This window comes from Leptodactylus fuscus, chromosome 2, assembly GCF_031893055.1.
Source record: "Leptodactylus fuscus isolate aLepFus1 chromosome 2, aLepFus1.hap2, whole genome shotgun sequence".
Lineage (NCBI taxonomy): Eukaryota > Metazoa > Chordata > Amphibia > Anura > Leptodactylidae > Leptodactylus > Leptodactylus fuscus.
Window position 1 is genome coordinate 219946481 of NC_134266.1, and position 22271 is coordinate 219968751.

General features: G+C 41.7%; 1 protein-coding gene across 1 annotated transcript in view; it reads left to right on the forward strand.

Annotated features, from left to right (window-relative positions):
- The first annotated feature begins 372 nt into the window (after positions 1–372).
- The window catches only part of GDF11 (growth differentiation factor 11), a 102492-nt gene continuing 80593 nt past the window's right edge, over positions 373–22271 (forward strand). The window contains exon 1 of the mRNA XM_075265675.1: positions 373–999. Coding sequence (XP_075121776.1) covers positions 600–999 — 400 coding nt within the window. The 5' untranslated portion in view covers positions 373–599. The remainder of the gene's footprint in view (positions 1000–22271) is intronic.

Consider the following 22271-nt stretch of genomic DNA (forward strand, 5'->3'; position numbering starts at 1 on the left):
TTAGTCATTTGTTGAACCCATTGTCTCTATTTCCTATCTGGCAGATCTTAAAGCTTCTGGCTTCCATGTGACATATATAATCGTGGAGTCTTTTTCAGCGGCAGGCACTAGAGAAGATGTTAGTACATACACTTTATTACTCTACAAGATCTGCTGCCCTTGGCCATAGCTACAGGTTCTGCTTGCCATAAAGCGGCTATAAAGGGGGGGGTGTTCCCTGTTCCAGAGGTGGATGAGGAGGGAGCACAGGAGTGTTACAATAAGAGGGCTTTGTGTCTTTAAGATGTGTCACAGCCCCCTTCCCTGTACCAAGTCACAGGCTCTGAATCCAGAGTAGTCACTTTTCTCCTGTTCTCTTCCTCTCCTCTCTCTCTCTGCCTGTGTTTTACTTTGTTGACAGCCCTGCTAGGGGCCTTTTGTTACCTCTCCAGCCAATGAAAGCATTTTACGACAGAGAACAGTTGGGATATAAAAAGAAGGAGTCCCTGTGCCTAGTACATGATCTGTGGTTGCCTACCCCTCCCCTATAAAGACCTGCACAAGGCAGCTGTCCTCTCTGCACCAGCAGCAGCAGCAGTCCTCAGCCTGGGCACCCAGCTATGCTGTCTCAGCGCTATCCTCTCTTCTTCTGCATGCTGGTCCTGTCCCTGGAGTTTTCCAAGAGTGGAGGAGAGTCTATGATGGAGAAAGGAGCCCTGCAGGTGGAGAGCTCCCTGGCAGAAAGTGAGGAGCAGGACTGCCCGGTGTGTATGTGGAGGAAGCACAGCAAGGAGATGAGGCTGGAGAGCATCAAGTCCCAGATCCTCAGCAAACTCAGGCTAAAGGAAGCCCCAAATATCACCCGGGAGGTGGTGAACCAGCTGCTGCCCAAGGCTCCCCCTCTGCAGCAGATCCTGGACCAGCACGAGTTTCAGGGAGACTCCTTCCAGCATAATGCTTTCGTGGAAGAGGATGAGTATCATGCCACCACGGAGACTGTCATCAGCATGGCACAGGAAAGTAAGTGCAGCCCTCTTCTCTATGCCACTGTTCACATTTGCATCAATCACTGTAGCGCTGGAGGTTCCAGCTTGTCAGGGCACTCACACGTGCTTTGTACCCACGTGTGACAGCTCACCCATTGATCAATGTGTGGCAGGGGCTGCCTGTAATGCTCTTGGCCATGAGAGGTGTAAAATGGCAATTTCATGGCATTACCTGAGTGTAGGCAAAGGTTACAGAGTCTCATGTAATTTTCTGACTTCACTTGCCAGCTTCTGAGCAGTATACAATCTGATACTGTAATATGTATACAGCAGGGGGATTGCTGTTAGGCTCCTGTACAGACTACTGGGTAAACCTGAAATAACTTGGCAACTTCTTCAGGTGACAAAGTGAACGCAGATCCGTTCTCTGCAGATGGTTACCTGAGTGCAGACTATCAACACTAATAGTCCCTACTTTATTTCATATGATAAAACATAACCTTTAATTCTCTTCATTAAAATATCCCTATCCAGTCCCCATCATAAAACTCAGTCCTACCCTCTGTTGCATTTTTTGAGGGATATGAAAGATAACAGTGTGGTTAGTTGGTTTGGCGAGGGATTATAGGGCTTCTCGTGATTAGTTTCCACCCACCTCCACCCTGTTTTCCTTCTACTTTCACCAACACTATTAAAGATACAAATTGTCAGTTTACTGCTATTAAATATCCTGCTACAGCAGACACACTACGGGACACCTAATGTGATACCCCGGTCAGTCTTGTATATCGGCGTTCTCTGATCAGTCCAATTGCCAGCTGACCTGACCACAAAATAACTCGCTTCAATTCGCCACGTTCTATCTGTAGATAATCATATTCAATGTTCCCCTACGCGTTTCCCTAATATAATAGTTCATCAGCGGGATGTATCTAGCAGTTTGTGCCCTGCAAACAATGTGCGGTAAAAACCACAGTTTGCAGGACCATAGTGGTTGGCCCCGCTACTTAAGGACTGAACAGGACTGTTCAGTCCTTAAATAGCGAGGCCAACTACTATGGTCCTGCAAACAGTCCCGTGAACAGTCCTGGTCAGTCCTTAAGTAGCGGGGCCAACCACTATGGTCCTGCAAACTGTGGTTTTTACTGCTGTATAAACTGTATATATACTGTAAACTGCTATATACATCCCCCTTATGAATATTAGGGAAACTCATAGGGGAACATTGAATATGATTACCTACAGTTAGAATGTGGCGAATTGAAGCGAGTTAATTTGTGGTCAGGTCAGCTGGCAATTGGACTGATCAGAGAACGCCGATGTACAAGACTGAGCGGGGTATCACATTAGCTGTCCTGCAGTGTGTCTGCTGTAGAAGGATATTTAATAGCAGTAAACTGACAAAGTAGGGACTATTAGTGTTGATATGTATAGAACCTCTCTACACCCTTGTATTTACTTACTGAGTGCAGACTACCTGCCTAAGGTTGGAGTTACATTGGACTCATTGCGGCAGCCTTTAGTGATTATCAATGTATATGATTGTCTACAATGGAAGATAACGCCTGCCTTAGTAATTAGCCGATGTGATAACAATGTGTGTTGTAAGACAGGCCCAATGATCACAGTCAGGATAATACCCAGGAATGGCTTCCAAACGTCACACAAGAAACTGAAAACATTACACCTATATTGTCTCAAAACTGTAGTGTGTGAACATAGCCCTGGTGAGAGTTTTATGATTATGTAATGGTTTCTCATAGGATGCCGCTAGTCACACACCAAACTAACAAGGTACTTTTCATTTTGGATGTGTATCAAAAGGTATAAAAAGTTGGCCGGCTCTGCGGTGAGTCATGGATGATATTTTCAGTGAGCGCATTAAATACACTGGATGCGGTTTTTCACTTTTTGGTTTTAAAGAATATTGTAAATGTTAGACCAGCTTAGGTTGTGTTCACATCTGTCTTAGCAGAGTCCATCACAAAGTCCTGGCCAAATAGATAGACACCATGATGGATAAAGACAACAGTCCCCAGTATAGTCAATGGGGTCTATCAGATACAGTTTTAGCCTGTCCGCTTTTCTGTTCCTATGACAGAAAGGAATAAAAGAAATCCTGGCCCAGATGTGAATCCGGCTCTACGTGACTGTATAGCTATTTCTTCAGCTTTAATATTTGTTGTGCCTTTAGTTTGTTGTGACAACTAAGGCCGAATATTGTTAATCCCATCTGTAGGGACATAAACCTCCACAGTTTATTGTTTAGAAATGACTTCCTTCTCCATAGGACTGTTTTAAATATTATAAAATAAAAAATGTTTGCAAAATCGCATGTCCATATGTATGTACGTTGTAACCCTTACTGTACTTTTCATTAATGTTGCCCTTTTCTGTATGTTCTGGGGATGCTAAAGGTCAATGCCTGACCATGCGTATCACTGTGTGAATAGGCGTCACCTGACCTGGTTCTCCAAACTGACAGAAGGGCTGACATTCCCACAAAGTCATTTACCTGAATACAAGGGTTGGACAAGTGATATGGTTTCTACCCCCTGACAGAACATGTTTCTTCAAGCAGCTGGGGTCATTGAGGCTTAAATGTTCCTTGTCTGTGTCTGAATACTGCTGTGTCATGCTTTGCAGCCTACTGTATGGAGAACATTTGCTCTGCTGGCTCTTGATACATTGTCTTGAGATGTATTGCAAAAAGTAATCTCCTTGAAACATTCTATCTATATCCATAAAAGAGCAGCACTACCAAAATAATGTGTAAAACTTGGATGGATGTTCTTCAGGACAGCGGCAAAGGCCAAGAAGTAAATCATAAAAGAGGCAGCGCTCCAATGTGTGAATAAAGAGACTCTTATTACCCCAAAGTGCTACGTTTTAATCCACAAGATACCTTTCTCAATCCTTGTGGACTGAATCTATCTATCTATCTATCTATCTATCTATCTATCTATCTATCTATCTCTATCTAGAACCTTTACATATAGAGAGATATATAGATATATACTTGTTTCTTTTTCTTATTCTTTCCCTCTTGACATCTTTTCCGTTATCATACTTTTCCCTTCTTCTAATTCCTCGGTGTTATCTCCCTTTTATTTTCGCCCTGGTTTTGCGTTCTCCTTGGCTCATTCTCTCTAGTCTTTTGTTATCCTCAGGTCACTTCTGTTGGTTTTTCCTTTTTACCATGTGCAGCAACAACAAAGCCTGGCTGTGGTTACCCCCATGGGGTCCTTGTGTTGTCCTTTTCATTGGTTTTGGGAGGAGATGGACAGATCCATTTGGCAGTGTTAAAGGAATGTGACTGGAAGCATTTCTAATCCCCTATGTCTATTCCAGCTCATGCTAAATGCCTAAACCTTATAATATCCCTACATCCATCGCCTCTTCATTGTTCACGTTTTGCTCAAGTTATTGAATAGGGACCATATAGTCACAATACGTCTCATAATACCTGTACTTGTAGAACATTGCCTTGGACATTTATACTTGTCAAATCTATTGGCCAAACCATTTCTTCATAATAGTTGCACTGGCTGAAATAATACCAAAAAAAACAGACATATTGCCATATGCCATAAATGTCCAATACATATGAGTAACACCTGTGGGACCCACACCTATCATGAAAACAGGGCAGTCTCAGCTGCAATACCATGAACAACCTTTTCACTGTATGGTGCTCTTGTTGGTAGAAGGCAACTAACTTATTTAAGGTGTTAAAATTAAACTGAAAAATCAGTTTATTATTTTGTTGCACAGTGTTCTTGCGTCTTACATTATAATATTATATTTAAGTTTTTATTGTAATACAGAAAATATGATTATTATAGAGATCCAAAACGTATTCAGGACATTAGAATATAGTTATGCGACACAGGTAACATGGATATTCATATTAAATAATAGAATATGATTAGCTAAGACCCAATGTCCATGACCAAGGCTATTTCTATCCATTGTGAACAGTAACTGTTACATAATATTGTTCAAACAACTCAACAGTCAATGTGCAATGGAACAATGATCTGAGGTAGTAACATGATGGTCCAAAACAAATCAAATGTAAAACAAAGTAACACGGCCCTCCGAGTATTCTATGTTGGTAGTCAGAAAGTAAGTCACGCCATCTGGGCAGAATGGTAATGCCACGTTCCACCTGTGCCATACTTCTGTACTTTTCAACTAACCAGGATGTCCAAATCTGGTTAAAGTCCAGGCTGGACTGAATTATTACTATTTTGCCTTTGTTCTATGGTTTGCTTTATAAATAAATCTGAACACTTCTTGCATAAATCCCATGATTTCCGGAATTCTTTATTTATACAACATCAAAAACTAAAGATCTCTTTCATATGAATATCTACACTAAAATACCAGATACAGGGGGCCACATTGTTTGTTCACTGGACTCTTTCATCCAGATGTTGACTACCCAACCCCATGCCAAAGTTATCCATGATTTTTTGACATGGTCCATGATCCCACTGCGTATTTTCTTCTTCAAAGCTGTCCAAGAAACCAGAATGTTTACATGCAAAGGTCATGCATTTGGTCTGTTCAGACAATCAGGACTCTACTCTTAAACCCTGACAGAATCCATTAGCAAAATAATCATGGCCATGCCCCATTGACCCCACCCAGTCCTCTGTGCCTCTGTATTTTAATAGTGACCACATCTGCGTAATATACAGTGGTAAAGCCACCTTAGTGCCGCCTCACAATATAATGCCTTCAGCTGTCTCTCATATTATTGTGCACATTATATAATGCTACATAGTTCTCTCACACAGTATAACGTCCCCTTAGTGAGCACCACATATTCTTAAGCTCCCTTTGTGGCCCCACACAGTGTAATTCACCCCCTTAGTTTGCCACACACAGTATAATGCCCCCTTGTGATTGCCACATGGTATAATGGCCATTGAGGCCCATATGCAGTGTAATTCCCCTATTGTCCCCACAGACAGTCTAATGTCTTATTAGTGTCCTAACACAAAATAAATTTCCTATTTGGAGGTGTAGGGGCCCTCTTCTTGTTCCTCCTTCTTGGCCCTGCTTCTTGTTCCTTCTTGTTCCTGCATAATGATAGTGATAGCATTCAGGAGAAGGACTAGGTGTCTTCTTTATAGCTGATTTGCAGTTCACTCCCTGTTACTTGGGAAGCCATGTTCATAGATACATTTAAAAAGAAAGATAAGTTCACAGTGTCTGGAAGAGGAAGGTAGTGGTCTATTCACACAGTTAATCCAGAGAGAGGGGCTGATTCTCCTCACAGTCTCCATACATGCCAGCAAACTGCTTTCTCTGTGCACTGGACTGAATATTTTGCACATCTCACTGCTTACAATGAAAGAAAAAAATCTACTTCTGTACTTATGTGTGCTTTTGGCTGATTCTGTGATTACAGATGGGATATTATTCACAGACTGTAAGCAGCCTTCTTGACTGTTCTCATAGATTGCTGTTTTCCTGTGTCAGGGATCTTCTAGGATGCATTATGCCAGCATGTATTTACAGTCCAGTGTTCCTGGATCTCCTATATTATACATATTTGGCTTTCTCAGCTAGTTGTTTGCTGTTGTACAGTTATTGTTACATGAATTATATATAAACAAACCAGTAGTAATTATAATGGATAGGGGAGTGGAGCAGGTCACTTCTTATTGTACACACACCCTGCCTCAAAGACAAATGGAAAATGTGCTGCAACTATAATGTGGATATTAGTAGCAGAAAAACTGATAGAGCATCCCTTAGGTTCACATTAGCGTTCGGGTTTCCAATTTCCGGGTCCACTTGCGGCTCTGAAAAAGGAAACCCTAACTGCTTAGAAAGCGGTTACCTGCGGAACCCACAGACCCCATAGACTATAATGGGGTCCACCGGGTTTTAGCCTGAAACCGGCGGAGAGAAAAGTCTTGCTTGAAGGACTTTTCTCTCCACATATTTTAAGTGGAATGAGGGATGGAGTCCTAGCCTTATACAGTCATAGAACAGAATACCCTGAAAGACCCTGAAGATATTTCATCTGGTATAGTGAGAAGGAGTAAGTATATTTCATGCAGCTTCCTTGTCCTGCCATCCAACTACTGACTACAGTCAAGAAACTGTTCATCATAGTTTGCATTGGGAGGAGAAAGCCTACATGGAATATCCCAGACCAGTGGCGTAACTAGGAATGGCGGGGCCCCGTGGCGAACTTTTGACATGGGGCCCCCCCCGACACCGAAGATCTCGACCGAGTCCCTCCTACGCATTCCTGCGCGCTCTATTATGTTCCATAGTGGCCTCTGCACACAGTATTATACCCCATAGTGGCCCCTGCACACAGTATTATACCCAATAGTGGCCCCTGCACACAGTATTATACCCAATAGTGGCCCCTGCACACAGTATTATACCCTATAGTGGCCCCTGCACACAGTATTATACCCCATAGTGGCCCCTGCACACAGTATTATACTCAATAGTGGCCCCTGCACACAGTATTATACCCAATAGTGGCCCCTGCACACAGTATTATGTCCCATAGTGACCCCTGCACACAGTATTATACCCAATAGTGGCCCCTACAGGACTAAATACTGTCACGTCACCCGCTGACCGCTATACCAGGACAAATTGTGGATAAAAAATCTGGTCATGTGCATTACAATTTAGTAACTCCATGTGCCTCATATTAATAGCAGTTAACCCCATCATCTCCCTCACATTACCCCTGTGTGCCTCACCATAAGAGTTACTGATATATGAGAGACATGGAGGTAATAATAAAGTATCTTCATTATTATTACCCCCATATGTCTCACATATCAGTAACTCTTATGGTGAGGCAAACAGGGGTTAATGTGAGGGAGATGATGGGGTTAACTGCTATTAATATGAGGCACATGGAGTTACTAAAACACAAGTAATCCCCCCATATGCCTGACATTAATAAGTAACCCCAGTATGTACCTGTGTAGCTTTAGTTTCACTTTCCTTGTTCCTTTCTTCCTCTTCAGTGCAGGACGGACGGCAGGAGCTCGGCAGAGATAAGCCCCGCCTCCTCCTCTCATTGGTGGGCAGAGGACAGCAGAGAAAGGGAGGGGGGAGAGAGAGGGAGAGCGTCCTGAAGCGCTGACAGGAGCCAGAGCTGCAGCTCCTGTGTCTCAGCCGTTGCTGCAGCTTCGGGGCCCCCTGTTGGTGGAAAGTATTCCACCAACAGGGGGCCCCGATCATTATACTCGGGGGTCCGAAAAGACCTCCGAGAATAATGATAGCAGCGGTAGCAGCTGTCACCGGGCCCCTAATGTCCCGGGCCCTGTGGCAGCTGCTACTGCTGCTATGGTGGTAGTTACGCCACTGTCCCAGACAGCGGGCAGCGCTCACATGGGTCTCAAGATTCTGATGAAAATCAGAGTCACAAATCTTAGGAATGGCAAAGTAATTGAATTTATTCGATTAACGTCCCAGCCTTACTGCCTATGATGTGGCATCACTCATAAAGAATGTGGGTTTTTTTTCATTCCAGCATAAAACCTGTGCTTTGTGATGATTCAACCCAACAGTTTCATTAGATCTTTTCATCGTGTGAATTCTGTACGCTTTGCCATAACCTTGTGCAGGAATGAGGCCATCACATCATTTGCTGTAATATCTTTTATGCTTCAATAGGCTTTATGTAATTCTGTACATCATTTCTCAATCTCTGCCTATGGAAAATGAATTCCGTCATTCAATGCTATGCATGAATACTTTTGTAGGCATAGTAACAAGTTTCAAGGATAATTCCTGAAAATTGCACTTTTGCTATCATGATGCATACGAAACATATTTCTTTTAATTGGTATCTGCATATCTCATCCCAACTGTGCAGAATAGGTGCGCCCTGTATTATACGTGCATTATACTGAAGAGGCGTCCTATCCATTGTTATTAATGTGAGCTATAAATTCTTATTTATCTTTTTAAAGGGGTAGACTCATAAAGACAGCCATGATTTAATGCCCTATTAGGTTATCCAGCCATCATAGAAGGCACAGACGTCAGGCTTTCTCCTCTATGTGGACAATCTCTTTAAAGAAGGAGAAGAATATGTTTAAGAGTAAAGAGTATCTGCATTAAGGGGATGGTTTCTCACAAATAAAACTAGTGTCTGATTGCTGTGAATCCCACTGCCTGGACCCCTACCAGGGCTAGTATTTAAGTGGAGCAATACTGGAACATGAATGCTACCTCTCCCTTCAAGTCATTGGGACTGGCAAAGAGAAGCAAAATGACTGCAGCTCTCCTATCCCTGGCAGTCCCATAGTGATAAGAAGAGTAGCAATCTTTGCTACATTAAAAGGGATGTATATGAGACACTGTTTTTGTGATGAATAGTTGTCCCAGTGGTGGGACTTTCAGCGGTCAGACTCTTGTTCCCTATTGTGTGGATAGGTGATACATTTTATTTCTGGATAAACCTTTTTATGCCAGGGACACACGTGGCATAGTTGTGGTAGGTTAGCTATCGGCAGGATTGCCAGTGTACTATGTCAATTTCTTGCAGAGGGTTTGGTGCAGGAATAAAATCCATGGTGATAACCAAATAATTTTTGCAGCAGGCAGGTCCTGCTACATGTGGCTTTAAGGCTGCAGGAAAAACTGTGGTGCCAACACATAGCGGTCTTTACCACAGATAGTAAAAAACCTCTGCAGACTTTCTGCTTCCATTATACCTATAAGGAAACCGCTAGCATTTCCGTACAGCATAAACAGCGATGGTTTTGGAAATTTCAGTGTGTCCTCTTTGCTTATTTTTTCCGCAATGTGTGGATGTGATACGCAATGTGTAGGATGGGGCCTTAAACAGCAATTCTATAATGTATTCATACAATTGTTTCCAGGTATTGATCTCATTGTAGACATTTAAAACAAAACTATGGGAGAACTGAAAAAGTAACCTAAGCGAGTACAGTGGTGTTTTGGCATAGATGCCCTAGTCATGTAATTGGTGATGATGTTTGATGTCTGTACTGGATGCAGTGGCGTAACAACCGCCGTAGCAGCATAGGCAGCTGCCACAGGCCCAGGACATTAGGGGCTCGGTGACAGCCGCTACCGCTGCTATCATTATACTCGGGGGTCTTTTCAGTCTGGGAGACTGGGAGAGGTAAGAAACATAAAAAACACTGTTACTTACCTCTCCACGATCCGGGCAGGCTTTGGCCTAGTCGTCTGACGTCTCATGACCCCGGCCTGCGTCCCGGGTCATATGACGTCTGACGTCATTGAAGATGGACTACTTCGGAGGCCGACAGCGTAGGAGACAGGAGATAGGTGAGTAACAGAGGTTTTTTTTATGTTTTTCTCCCCCTGGGTCTCCGATTATTATACTCTGGGGTACAATACTGTGTGCAGGGGCCACTATGGGGGATAACACTGTGTGGAGGGGGCACTATGGGGGATAATACTGTGTGCAGGGGCCACTATGGGGGATAATACTGTGTGGAGGGGTCACTGAGGGACATAATACTGTGTGCAGGGGCCACTATGGGGTATAGTACTGTGTGCAGGGGCCACTATGGGGCATAATAGGGCACGCAGGAATGCGTAGGAGGGGGTCGGTCGAGGCCTTCGGCGTTGGTGTCAGTCGGGGGGGGGGCGCCATGTCAAAAGTTCACCACGAGGCCCCGCCATTTCTAGTTACGCCACTGACTGGATGTCAGCATGGTCGCTCTCGATGTTACATCAAAGGCTTCTGTAAAATTATAAAACGAGGTTCTGCCTTTTTTGAGAAACAGCGCCACTCTTGTCCATGGAAGTGTCTGTTATTGCATAACATCTCTATTTCAGTGAATTGTCCTGTGCTGCAATACCAAACACAGCACATTGGCAAGAATTTCACTGAAAAGAAAAGCAAAATCTGTCTTTTAATTCTTAGCAATCCCTTTGATGGTCGGTAGAGAATATCTCTAACATGCCATCAACACTGCCGTTTCTTGCAATTTACAAGTGTAAGTAGATGTCAATTTGCAGATGTGTGTCATTCTATCTAATTATCTATCTATCTATCTATCTATCTATCTATCTATCTATCTATCTATCTATCATATGTGCAGTGGGAACATGACCAGAGGAGCTTGTGTTTAATATAAAATGAAACACATACACAAATTAGTTTATTATGTTATATGGTTTGTTATGCTTCCTTTTATATATGGACAACCCCATATAAGCAGCTCTAGAAGTGAGTTAGAAAAATACAGTAGTCAGTGCAATGAATGGTGGCAAGAAAGTCCTGGGATCATTCTCAAGCTGAGTTACACAGAAGTTTACATGTGAGAGGCCGCGTCTCTTTACTCCAGATAATAATCTCTGTGCTACCTGGTAAGGGGGTGATAATGGCGAGATTCCTGCAGATATAAGAAGAGACTATACTTATAATAGTGCATTGTTGTAAATGTGAGGCCAGTATTACAGGGCACTATCTGGTGGGTGTCCCAGGGGATAACAGGTGCCAGCTCTCCATATAAATGCTATCATTGAAAGCCTTAATGGATCCTGCCCTGTACAATACAGTCATGTGCTTCAACTGTAAGATCCAAGACATTGGACACCATAATATTCTGCTGTGCATTGCTTAGGGAAAAATATCTTTTTGTAAAGGCCTTCAGAAATCTATTAGAACTGAAGCAGTGTGGTGTACAACTAGTCACATAAGTATACGGAGGGTTTATATACATATAAAGTGAAGGAAATAAGTATTTGCTCCCTTGCAGATTTTGTAAGTTTTCTCACTGACAAAGACATGAACAGTCTATAATTTTAAGGGAAGGTTAATTTTAACAGTGAGAGATAGAATATAAAAAATAAAATCCAGAAAATTGAATTTTATATATTGTATAACTTTATTTCCATTTTGCAGAGAGAAATAAGTATTTGATCCCTCTGGTAAACAAGACTTAATACTTGGTGGTAAAACTCTTGTTGGCGCGCACAGCAGTCAGACGTCTTTTGTAGTTGATGATGAGATTTGCGCACATGTCTGGAGGAATTTTGGTCCACTCTTCTTTGCAGATAATCTCTAAATCATTAAGATTTTGAGGCTGTCTCTTGGCAACTCAGAGCTTCAGCCCCCTCCATAAGTTTTCTATGGGATTAAGGTCTGGAGACTCGCTAGGCCACTCCATGACCTTAATGTGCTTCTTTTAGGGAGCATTCACACGGCGTAACGTCCCGCGAGATTTGGCACGTGTACGCCGCGTGACCCTTTGCGTGCCGTACACGCTCCCATTCATTTCAATGGGAGCGGGGAGCGTATGCGCCGCGCTAGTTTGCGGCCGTGAATAAATGCACGGCCGCAAACTAGCGCGGCGCATACGCTCCCTGCTCCCATTGAAATGAATGGGAGCGTGTACGGCACGCAAAGGGTCACGCGGTGTACACGTGCCAAATCTCGCGGGACGTTACGCCATGTGAATGCTCCCTTAGAGCCACTCCTTTGATGCCTTGGCTGTATATTTTGGGTCATTGTCCTGCTGGAGGATCCAGTCACGACCCATTTTTAATGTCCTGATGGAGGGAAGGAGGTTGTCACTTAGGAGTTTACGGTACATGGCTCCATCCATTCTCCCATTGATGCGGTGAAGTAGTCCTGTGCCGAGAAACACCCCCGAGAAAACATAATTTTTCCAGCTCCATGCTTGACTGTGGGGACGGTGTTTTTTGGATCATAGACAGCATTTCTCTTCCACCAAGCATGGCGAGTTGAGTTAATTCCAAAGAGCTCAATTTTTGTCTCATCTGACCACAGCACCTTCTCCCAATCACTCTCAGAATCATCCAGATTGGTCCGATGAGATGAGACACAAATTGAGCTCTTTGGCATTAATTCAACTCGCTGTGTTTGGAGGAGTGCTTCCTGCTTTGCTATAGTTTGGTTGTTCTAAGGGGTGTAAGGTCTTTCTGCCACATAAAATATACTAATATTCTATATTATACAAGATAGACATGGGCTCTATTACAGATTTTTTTTTTTTAATGTAGATTGTGAGCCCCATATAGGGATCACAATGTACTTTTTTTCCCTATCAGTATGTCTTTGTAGAATGGGAGGAAATCCACACAAACACGGGAAAAACATACAAACTCCTTGTAGATGTTGTTCCTGGTGGGATTTGAACCCAGGACTCCAGTGCCGCAAGGCTGCAGTGCTAACCTATTACAGATTTTGCAGCAGGGCCCAGAAGCCTGAAGCTATGGATTGGTTGTACTCTAAAAGGAAGTGACTCTGGCTTATTTGGTTTGAGATGGTCTGAAATCTGCTTTTTCTCTCCTCTGTGTTTGAGGCTTCTGCTCTGCCCCTATTGTTTTCTATTGCTGGTTGTCTCCTTAATTAGATTTCCTACCGGTCAGAACAAGGTTAGGCTATGTTCATACCTGCGTCAGAATCTCTGTAATAGACTGTTGCCCACCTGAAATTGGTGATAGAAGACGTCTTGTACACACAACTTTTTCGTCCACTGCTTTCAGATTAAAAACACTTGAGGTATCCACTATTTAAGTAATCCACTTGTCTGTTGCTCTGGTTCCCCAACGGCACAGATGTGAATGTAGCCTTACCAGAAAATCCTTTTGGTTATAAATACCAATCTAAACTGAGCATAAGATTTTTGCAGGTAATGGGCTATTCTGAGGGCAATACGTCTGTATTCTAATTTAAACATATCCCCTAATCCCTGAATAGGGAATAAATGTCCGACTTGTGGGAGTCCAAACACTGATTTTTGTGAAGGTTTGTTGTCTCGGAGTCCTGTTCTAAATGAAATGGGTTAAGTTAACTCTTTGTTCTCAGTGGGACAACTCTCTTCTCAGTTATCTCCAGCAATACCATAACTATGCATATGCTGTCAACTGCTCCATTCAGAAAGTGGTCCAAGGGACCCCCATACGTATGAATGATGGAATTCCCAGGGGTTGGATCCCTATGAGTCCGGCAGTTCTCTTATATTATCAGAATACCCCTTTGTTTGAGCAGTTTTATTAGAACAGGATACAAAATCTGCATGAAAGTCCTGCATGACTTGTTAGGAATGTTAGCTAAAGAGGTTTTAATTATTGACTTTCCCACACTTAAACACATACATGGATTTTAGAAGATTATGCCGAGGCATTTTATCCAGGACATAAGTGGTTAATTATTTGTTTGGATTTTTTCCATGTTTAATGTTTATTACTTAAGTAATTATGTTGCGCCTCAAAAGTAAACTTAGTGCCAGATGGGTCATGACATTTGAGGCTTGGGAGCCTCTGTAGTAAATGTTTCCAATTACACAAATATCTTGGTTTAATTGTCTATGAAGTGTACATGACACCCATGACCCCTGACCTCTACCCTTGCTAGAAGGCTTAAAATAACACTAATTTGACCTGTTTAGATAGAGAAGTGTGCAGAGGCTGGGCATATGTGCTTAGAAAAGTATACATAGAACATATCGGGAGAAAATAGCAAAAGCCTTTAGTAACTGCTCATAAAATGCAGCCTTAAGAAGATTTGCAGGTTAGATTTTTGTATAGATTTATTCATTGACACATATATTTTTTATGTTGCAGTCTGGTTTTCCTTATATAAAAAAATGTATAAAGTAAAATATTGCACAAACATATTATAATAAATAATATAGAAAACCTATTTCCAATACCCCGCTAGTGAATTTTGAGTTAATAGAGGGGTCTCACATTCAGGAACCTTATCACTTGGCCGGAATGGAGAGTTATTGTAAAGAACGTTGTTACAGAGAGAGTCTGTCTTGTTCTCCATTATATTAACAACGTATTGCTTTTTAGAGTGCTGTGTATTTTTTCATTTTTTTTCCTTTTGTTGCACTGAAAAAAAACACAGAACCCTCACTTACAAGTTTCCATACAATTTACAGCTAAATTCTGGGGGTCCCAGCAAAGGGACAAATTGTGATCTAAGTTTGGTCAAGCGACCTTTCTAACAAGTGGGAATTCTCTGAAGCGTGATAGATAGAATGATTGTAATAGGTTGATATGACCTGACACAATGAAATATTTGGACAGAATGTGCGTAAATTTGCAATATTAATATATTATTATTATTATTATTATTATTATTATTATTATCACCATCTTTTTGGAAACTTTAATCATAAAACAATCTTGCTTTGAATGGAGTCCAGTTATCCTCTCGGAAGAACAAACTTACATTCTGACCTGTGATTATTGCAGAAATTCCAACACAATTCTATTACATTTATAACATGATTTATAAGGAATCTATCTCCTGGCCACATCCTGATAATGAAGATAAAATAAAGATGTGAGAGGACGGCTATAGTGACAACCACAGGACTACATCCATAGTGTCCCCATAACCTTGGACTTGTCAACAGGTGGAACCCCCAGCTGGTGAATTTGCAAATAGGTAATATTTACAGGTATATGTATAGTGCGCCCAGAATGAATTTAACTGGTGGGCACTAAGCACCCCAGTGTAACACTCCCCATAACAGCAAGAGGTTTCCAAGAGTTGATAATGATGGTCTATCCTGGCACAGTTTATGAAGTCAGAAACACCCCAACATGGCCACTACACAATGTGCAGAGCTGTTATCTTCTGAATCCATATATTGAGGTTTAAGTTGTCATATCCTCACTGATCTGATATTGATGATCTGATATTGATAATCTGATATTGATGACCTGTTGAAGGATCCGAGGCTTGTCTTGGCATCTCTTCTATTGCAGGCTGCTCTATGCAACCAGTAATAGAAGTAGCTGTATTTTGCAGTTTATTAGCATTGTAATGCATTGTATTAGTGATCAAAAAAAAAAAAAAAGTAAAACAAATATAAAAAAAATAAAAACAAAGCCCATAATAAAATTACATAAACTCACTGTTTCTCCAATTCCACCATATTCTGTTTTTTTTTCCACTTCCCAGTACATTGTACGGAATGTTAAATGGTGCCATTATTAAGAACAATTTGTCCAACAAACATTAAAGAGGTTGTCCAAGATTATTATTATTATTTTTTTTTATATTAGGCTGGAGTAGGTGAAAAAACAAATCAAACAAACAAACAAACAAGCCATATTCACCTTTCACCAGTGCCCCATGGTCTCCCTGTGCTGTCCACGCCTGCAGCTTGAGAATCTTCTTTTCAGCAGAAGTCCCGTGACCACTGAAGCCAGGCCGATAATTGGCTGCAGTGGTCATGTGACCCCTGAAGCCTTTTATCGGCCTAAGGAAAGGGACCAGGGACGTGGGATGGAATTGGAGAACAAGTTCATGTGTACAACTTTCTTACAGCCTTCATTTGTATGGTGTTTACTGTGCAGCCAAATTTTTTTTTAACTTTGTTATATACTATATTTAATAGAATGTCTAGGGGTCTTGAACCCCATGGGGTCTGATCACTATTGCAAAGCATTACAAGATGTAAAAAAAAGAAAAAAAAAATATATATATATATATATATATATATATATATATATATATATATATATATATATATCCTGGGCAACTTCTTTAAGAGCTCGTATGGCTATGTGAGCAGAAAAATAAAAAAGTTATGGGTTTTGAAAAGCAGGGAGTCAAAAACGAAAATTGAAAAATGCCGGCGGCAGGAAGGGGTTAATAAACTTTAGAGGGCTGAAACAAGAGACAAGCAACTGCATGTCACACATAACAGCTTCAACATGTTTTCATCAAGGGCTGTTCATCTTTGTCTCATCCCTTTAAGTGGCTAAATATTAATAAATATTTATTTCTTGAAAGAAAAAAATAACAAAAATAAACCAAATTTTATTTCAGTCTTATGATAATATGATGGGGTTTTTTTTTTGTCAGAAAAATGTATACATTCCTAATGTACTTACTGTATGTATATGTATTAGTTATGAGGAGTCATTATATCCTCGTAAATGATCCTCTATGTATATGTTTGTCAACACTATCATTACTTGTCAGAATAAACATGATTATATAGCAGTCTAAGAATCTTCTCTGTGTAAATATATATATATATATATATATATATATATATATATATATATATATATACAGTCCTATGAAAAAGTTTGGGCACCCCTATTAATCTTAATCATTTTTAGTTCTAAATATTTTGGTGTTTGCAACAGCCATTTCAGTTTGATATATCTAATAACTGATGGACACAGTAATATTTCAGGATTGAAATGAGGTTTATTGTACTAACAGAAAATGCGCAATATGCATTAAACCAAAATTTGACCGGTGCAAAAGTATGGGCACCTCAACAGAAAAGTGACATTAATATTTAGTACATCCTCCTTTTGCAAAGATAACAGCCTCTAGTCGCTTCCTGTAGCTTTTAATCAGTTCCTGGATCCTGGATAAAGGTATTTTGGACAAACAATTCAAGTTCAGTTAAGTTAGATGGTCGCCGAGCATGGACAGCCCGCTTCAAATCATCCCACAGATGTTCAATGATATTCAGGTCTGGGGACTGGGATGGCCATTCCAGAACATTGTAATTGTTCCTCTGCATGAATGCCTGAGGATTTGGAGCGGTGTTTTGGATCATTGTCTTGCTGAAATATCCATCCCCGGCGTAACTTCAACTTCGTCACTGATTCTTGAACATTATTCTCAAGAATCTGCTGATACTGAGTGGAATCCATGCGACCCTCAACTTTAACAAGATTCCCGATGCCGGCATTGGCCACACAGCCCCAAAGCATGATGGAACCTCCACCAAATTTTACAGTGGGTAGCATGTGTTTTTCTTGGAATGCTGTTTCTTTTTGGACGCCATGCATAACGCCTTTTTTTTATAACCAAACAACTCAATTTTTGTTTCCAAAATGAAGCTGCCTTGTCCAAATGTGCTTTTTCATACCTCAGGCAACTCTATTTGTGGCGTACGTGCAGAAACGGCTTCTTTCTCATCACTCTCCCATACAGCTTCTATTTGTGCAAAGTGCGCTGTATAGTTGACCGATGCACAGTGACACCATCTGCAGCAAGATGATGCTGCAGCTCTTTGGAGGTGTCTGTGGATTGTCCTTGACTGTTCTCACCATTCTTCTTCTCTGCCTTTCTGATATTTTTCTTGGCCTGCCACTTCTGGGCTTAACAAGAACTGTCCCTGTGGTCTTCCATTTCCTTACTATGGAAACTGTGGAAACTGACAGGTTAAATCTCTGAGACAACGTTTTGTATCCTTCCCCTGAACAACTATGTTGAACAATCTTTGTTTTCAGATCATTTGAGAGCGGGCTGTCCATGTTCGGTGACCATCAAACTTAACTGAACTTGAATTGTTTTGTAGAAAGAAATGGTCCAAAATACCTTCATCCAGGATCCAGGAACTGATTAAAAGCTACAGGAAGCGACTAGAGGCTGTTATCTTTGCAAAAGGAGGATGTACTAAATATTAATGTCACTTTTCTGTTGAGGTGCCCATATTTTTGCACCGGTCAAATTTTGGTTTAATGCATATTGCGCATTTTCTGTTAGTACAATAAACCTCATTTCAATCCTGAAATATTACTGTGTCCATCAGTTATTAGATATATCAAACTGAAATGGCTGTTGCAAACACCAAAATATTTAGAACTAAAAATGATTAAGATTAATAGGGGTGCCCAAACTTTTTCATAGGACTGTATATATATATATACAGCAACATATATGCTCGGCAATATTCGGCAGCTCCTTCGAGCTTTCCCGTGTACTTGAACATGTTAATTTTGTGCTGAACAAGTTGGCCACACCGCTTGCCAACATAACTGAAATGATCCAAGTTGCCCACAGTTCAGAGGCATTGAGCAGATCTGTATTTGGCAGCAGCCTGATCATTTGGATAACTTACTTTCACTAAACTGTGCCAATAAATTGCTTGCTCTCAAAACCCCTATTTTTGTCTGAATGAAAGCATTAAAAGACTCGCTGGTTTTACTCCTGTTTTAAACTGGAGTTTAGTTTTATCAGATAAAATGAAATGTGTACATTGCCAGTGATACTGTGCTACAAATACGCTGTCTGGTGTATTTAGATACAGGATGAGGGCATCAAACTGAAGATTTACACTCAATATAGGAAACCTAGCTATGACCCTGCATTAACACCAAAATCCTTGTCATAATGAACTAGAATGATGATAAACCTGATAAAGATTTAGTATTACATACAGTAATTCCTGATCGGACCTGGAACTTTAAGACAATAACTATACTGTACCATCACATCTGGCCTCCTAAGGATCTGGCTTAGCAAACAGGGAAGGCTCCTTATATAAACTTAGAATAGAAAACTCTCTTTGGCTTGTAGAATTGAAAGATTTCTAAGCATTTATTATAAGTACCGCTCCAATGATTCCAGCACAGCTGGCATTTTTTCTCTAGCCCCCACCATTCTTGATCAATCAGTGCTGTTAGTTTTGGTGCCTCATATGCTATTTAGGCTCTGTCACGTCAGGAGGATGGTGTTAGGCAGGAGCTGTACATGTAGGGGATGTAGCGGATGGAGTCCTGGTCTGGATGTTATTTTAATGATATTAAGAATTTTGTGGGCCGTTGGCTTACAGGCTATTTGGTTGTCTACACTGAAGTATCTCAGCTTTTTGGTGTTTTTTCTGTAGTTTTTCTCAGATCCTGGGAAATCTTTAGAAAACCTTGGCTAATGTATTACTATTCCCAGTCAATTTCTTTATAGATTCCTCTTTGTATTATTATTATTATTATTATTATTATTATTATTATTAATAATAATAATTGTCTTTTTATCATTTTTATTTATGTTGAAATTTCCAATATTTTTTTCATGGTTCTTGCATCTAATTCACACTTTGTAAAATCCAACCAGCTGTGAAACTTGGCAGGGAAAAGAAGTGATCACCATTTGGTAATTGTGAGGCACATTTATTTTGCCATGTGTTTCGCACATGACAGCTGTAAAGTGACACATTATTTTTGGTTACTGTTATTATTTTTGAGGCTGATTATTTTCTGGATTTGTGAGGAATCTTTAGATTTTTTTTATTTTTATACTGAATTAAATTTTTATCTAATTGTTTACACTACAATTTCATCCGAATATTGAATACAGGTCTGGCGTTTCATGTGCATTAATATGAGAATAAGCAGTATACTGTGGGTAGAACTGCAAAAACTATACCTTATTCCTAAGGGAGCTTTTCTGTAAAGGCTTTCTACGAGATTTTGGGGTTGTCTCTGGTAACTTTTTCTTATTCATCCAGAAGACCAGATTTGTGAGGGCAATGTAGGATGGATTGGTGTAAAGTACAATGTTGCCACTATCCGTTCTTCATCAAACTGTTCAGTTAGCCCAATGCAGTCAGGCAGGTAATATTCTCCTTTCTTTTGTCAAGCCCATACCTGTCCATTAGACCTCGTTCACATCTGCATCGGTAATCCGTTTGGGGAAGTCCGCATGGGGACCCCCCTGAACGGACTACTGAACGTATTGGCAAGCAGTGTGCAGTGAAAGCACATGGACCCCACAGACCAGTGGCGTAACTACCGGGCTAGCAGCGGTAGCAGCTGCCACAGGGCCCAGGACATTAGGGGCCCGGCGACAGCCACTACCCCTGCGTTTTTATTTTCTTTTTTTAATAGACTGTTACCGGCTGGAGTTACTCCAGACCCCTGAGTATAATGATCGGAGGCCCCAGAAAGTTAAAGAAACATAATAAACATGTTACTTACCTTTCCACGCTTCGGGCAGACTTCGGGGCTAGTTGTGTGATGTCCCTGACATCACATGACTGGGGTCTGCGTCCTGGGTCATGTGACGTCGGTACGTTATTAAAGAAGGCCGACACTACCGAATACTGCAGCGGAGCGGATGATAGGTAAGTAATAGTGGCTTTTTTATGTTTGTATCCCCCCTGGGTCTCCGATTATTATACTCCGGGGTCTGAAAAGACCCCAGAGTATAATAATTGTTCATGGCTGTTCATTATGGGGCATAATGCTGTCTGTAAGGGCCACTATGGGGCATAATACTATGTTTAGGGGCCACTATAGGGCATAATACTGTGTGCAGTAGCCACTATGGGGGATAATACTGTGTGCAGAGGCCACTATGGGGCATAATACTGTGTGCAGTGGACACTATGGGGGATAGTACTGTGTGCATGGGTCACTTTGGGTATAATACTGTGTGCAGGGGCCACTATGGGGATAATACTGTGTGCAGGGGCCACTATGGGGCATAATACTGTGTGCAAGAGCCACTATGGAAATAATATTGTGTGCAGGGGCCACAATGGGGTCATAATACTGTGTGCAAGGGCCACTCTGGGGCATAATACTGTGTGCAGGGGCCACTATGGGGATAATACTGTGTGCAGGGGCCACTATGGGGCATAATACTGTGTGCAAGAGCCACTATGGGAATAATATTGTGTGCAGGGGCCACAATGGGGTCATAATACTGTGTGCAGGGGCCACTATGGGGCATAATACTGTGTGCAGGGGCCACTATGGGACATTATAGAGCGCACACCCTCGGGGTGGGGGGTGGTTCGGTCGGTCGAGGTCTTCGGTGTCGGTCAGGAAGGAGGGGGTCATGTCAAAAGTTCGCCACGGGGCCCTGTCATTCCTAGTTATGCCACTGCCACATACTATAATGGGGTCTGTGTGCTCTCTGCATGGAACAGAAAAGTAGTTCACGTTCTACTTTCCTGTCCGCATGACTCATGCAGACACCGTGCGGAAAGCACATGGACCCCATTATAGTCTAGGGGCTCCGTGTGCTTTCATGCACATCGCTTGCTAATGCGCTCAGTAGTCCGTTCAGGGTGGTTCCCATGTGGATTCCCTCGAATGGATTACCGACGCAGATGTGAACGAGGCCTTAGACTGCCAGAAAGAGAGGTGATCTGTTATGTCACAGAACACATTTCCACTGCTTCAGTTCAGAGGCAGCTTTACATCAATCCATCCTGCACTTGGCATTGTGCTTGGTCTTGTAAGTGTTAGGATAACTGATGAAGTTTCGAACCAATAGTGAGAACTAGTACTAGATACACTGATCAAAATGGCAAACACAGCGCTCAGCGTTCAGCACACTCCAGGCTGCATCAAATCCAACCCCACATTGATATTCAACAGAGCCCCAGATGGTGGGAAAGGATTTGGCGGCACTGCCAGGCAGAGTGGTACGGGTTAGGGAACGCCAGGGAACTCTAACCAGCAGATCTTCAGAGCAGCGGTGCAGGTCCAAGGCACCAGAATGCAGTGGCAGGCGGTAGACAATAGATGGCAGCAGAGTACCAAGGCGTAGTCGTCCAA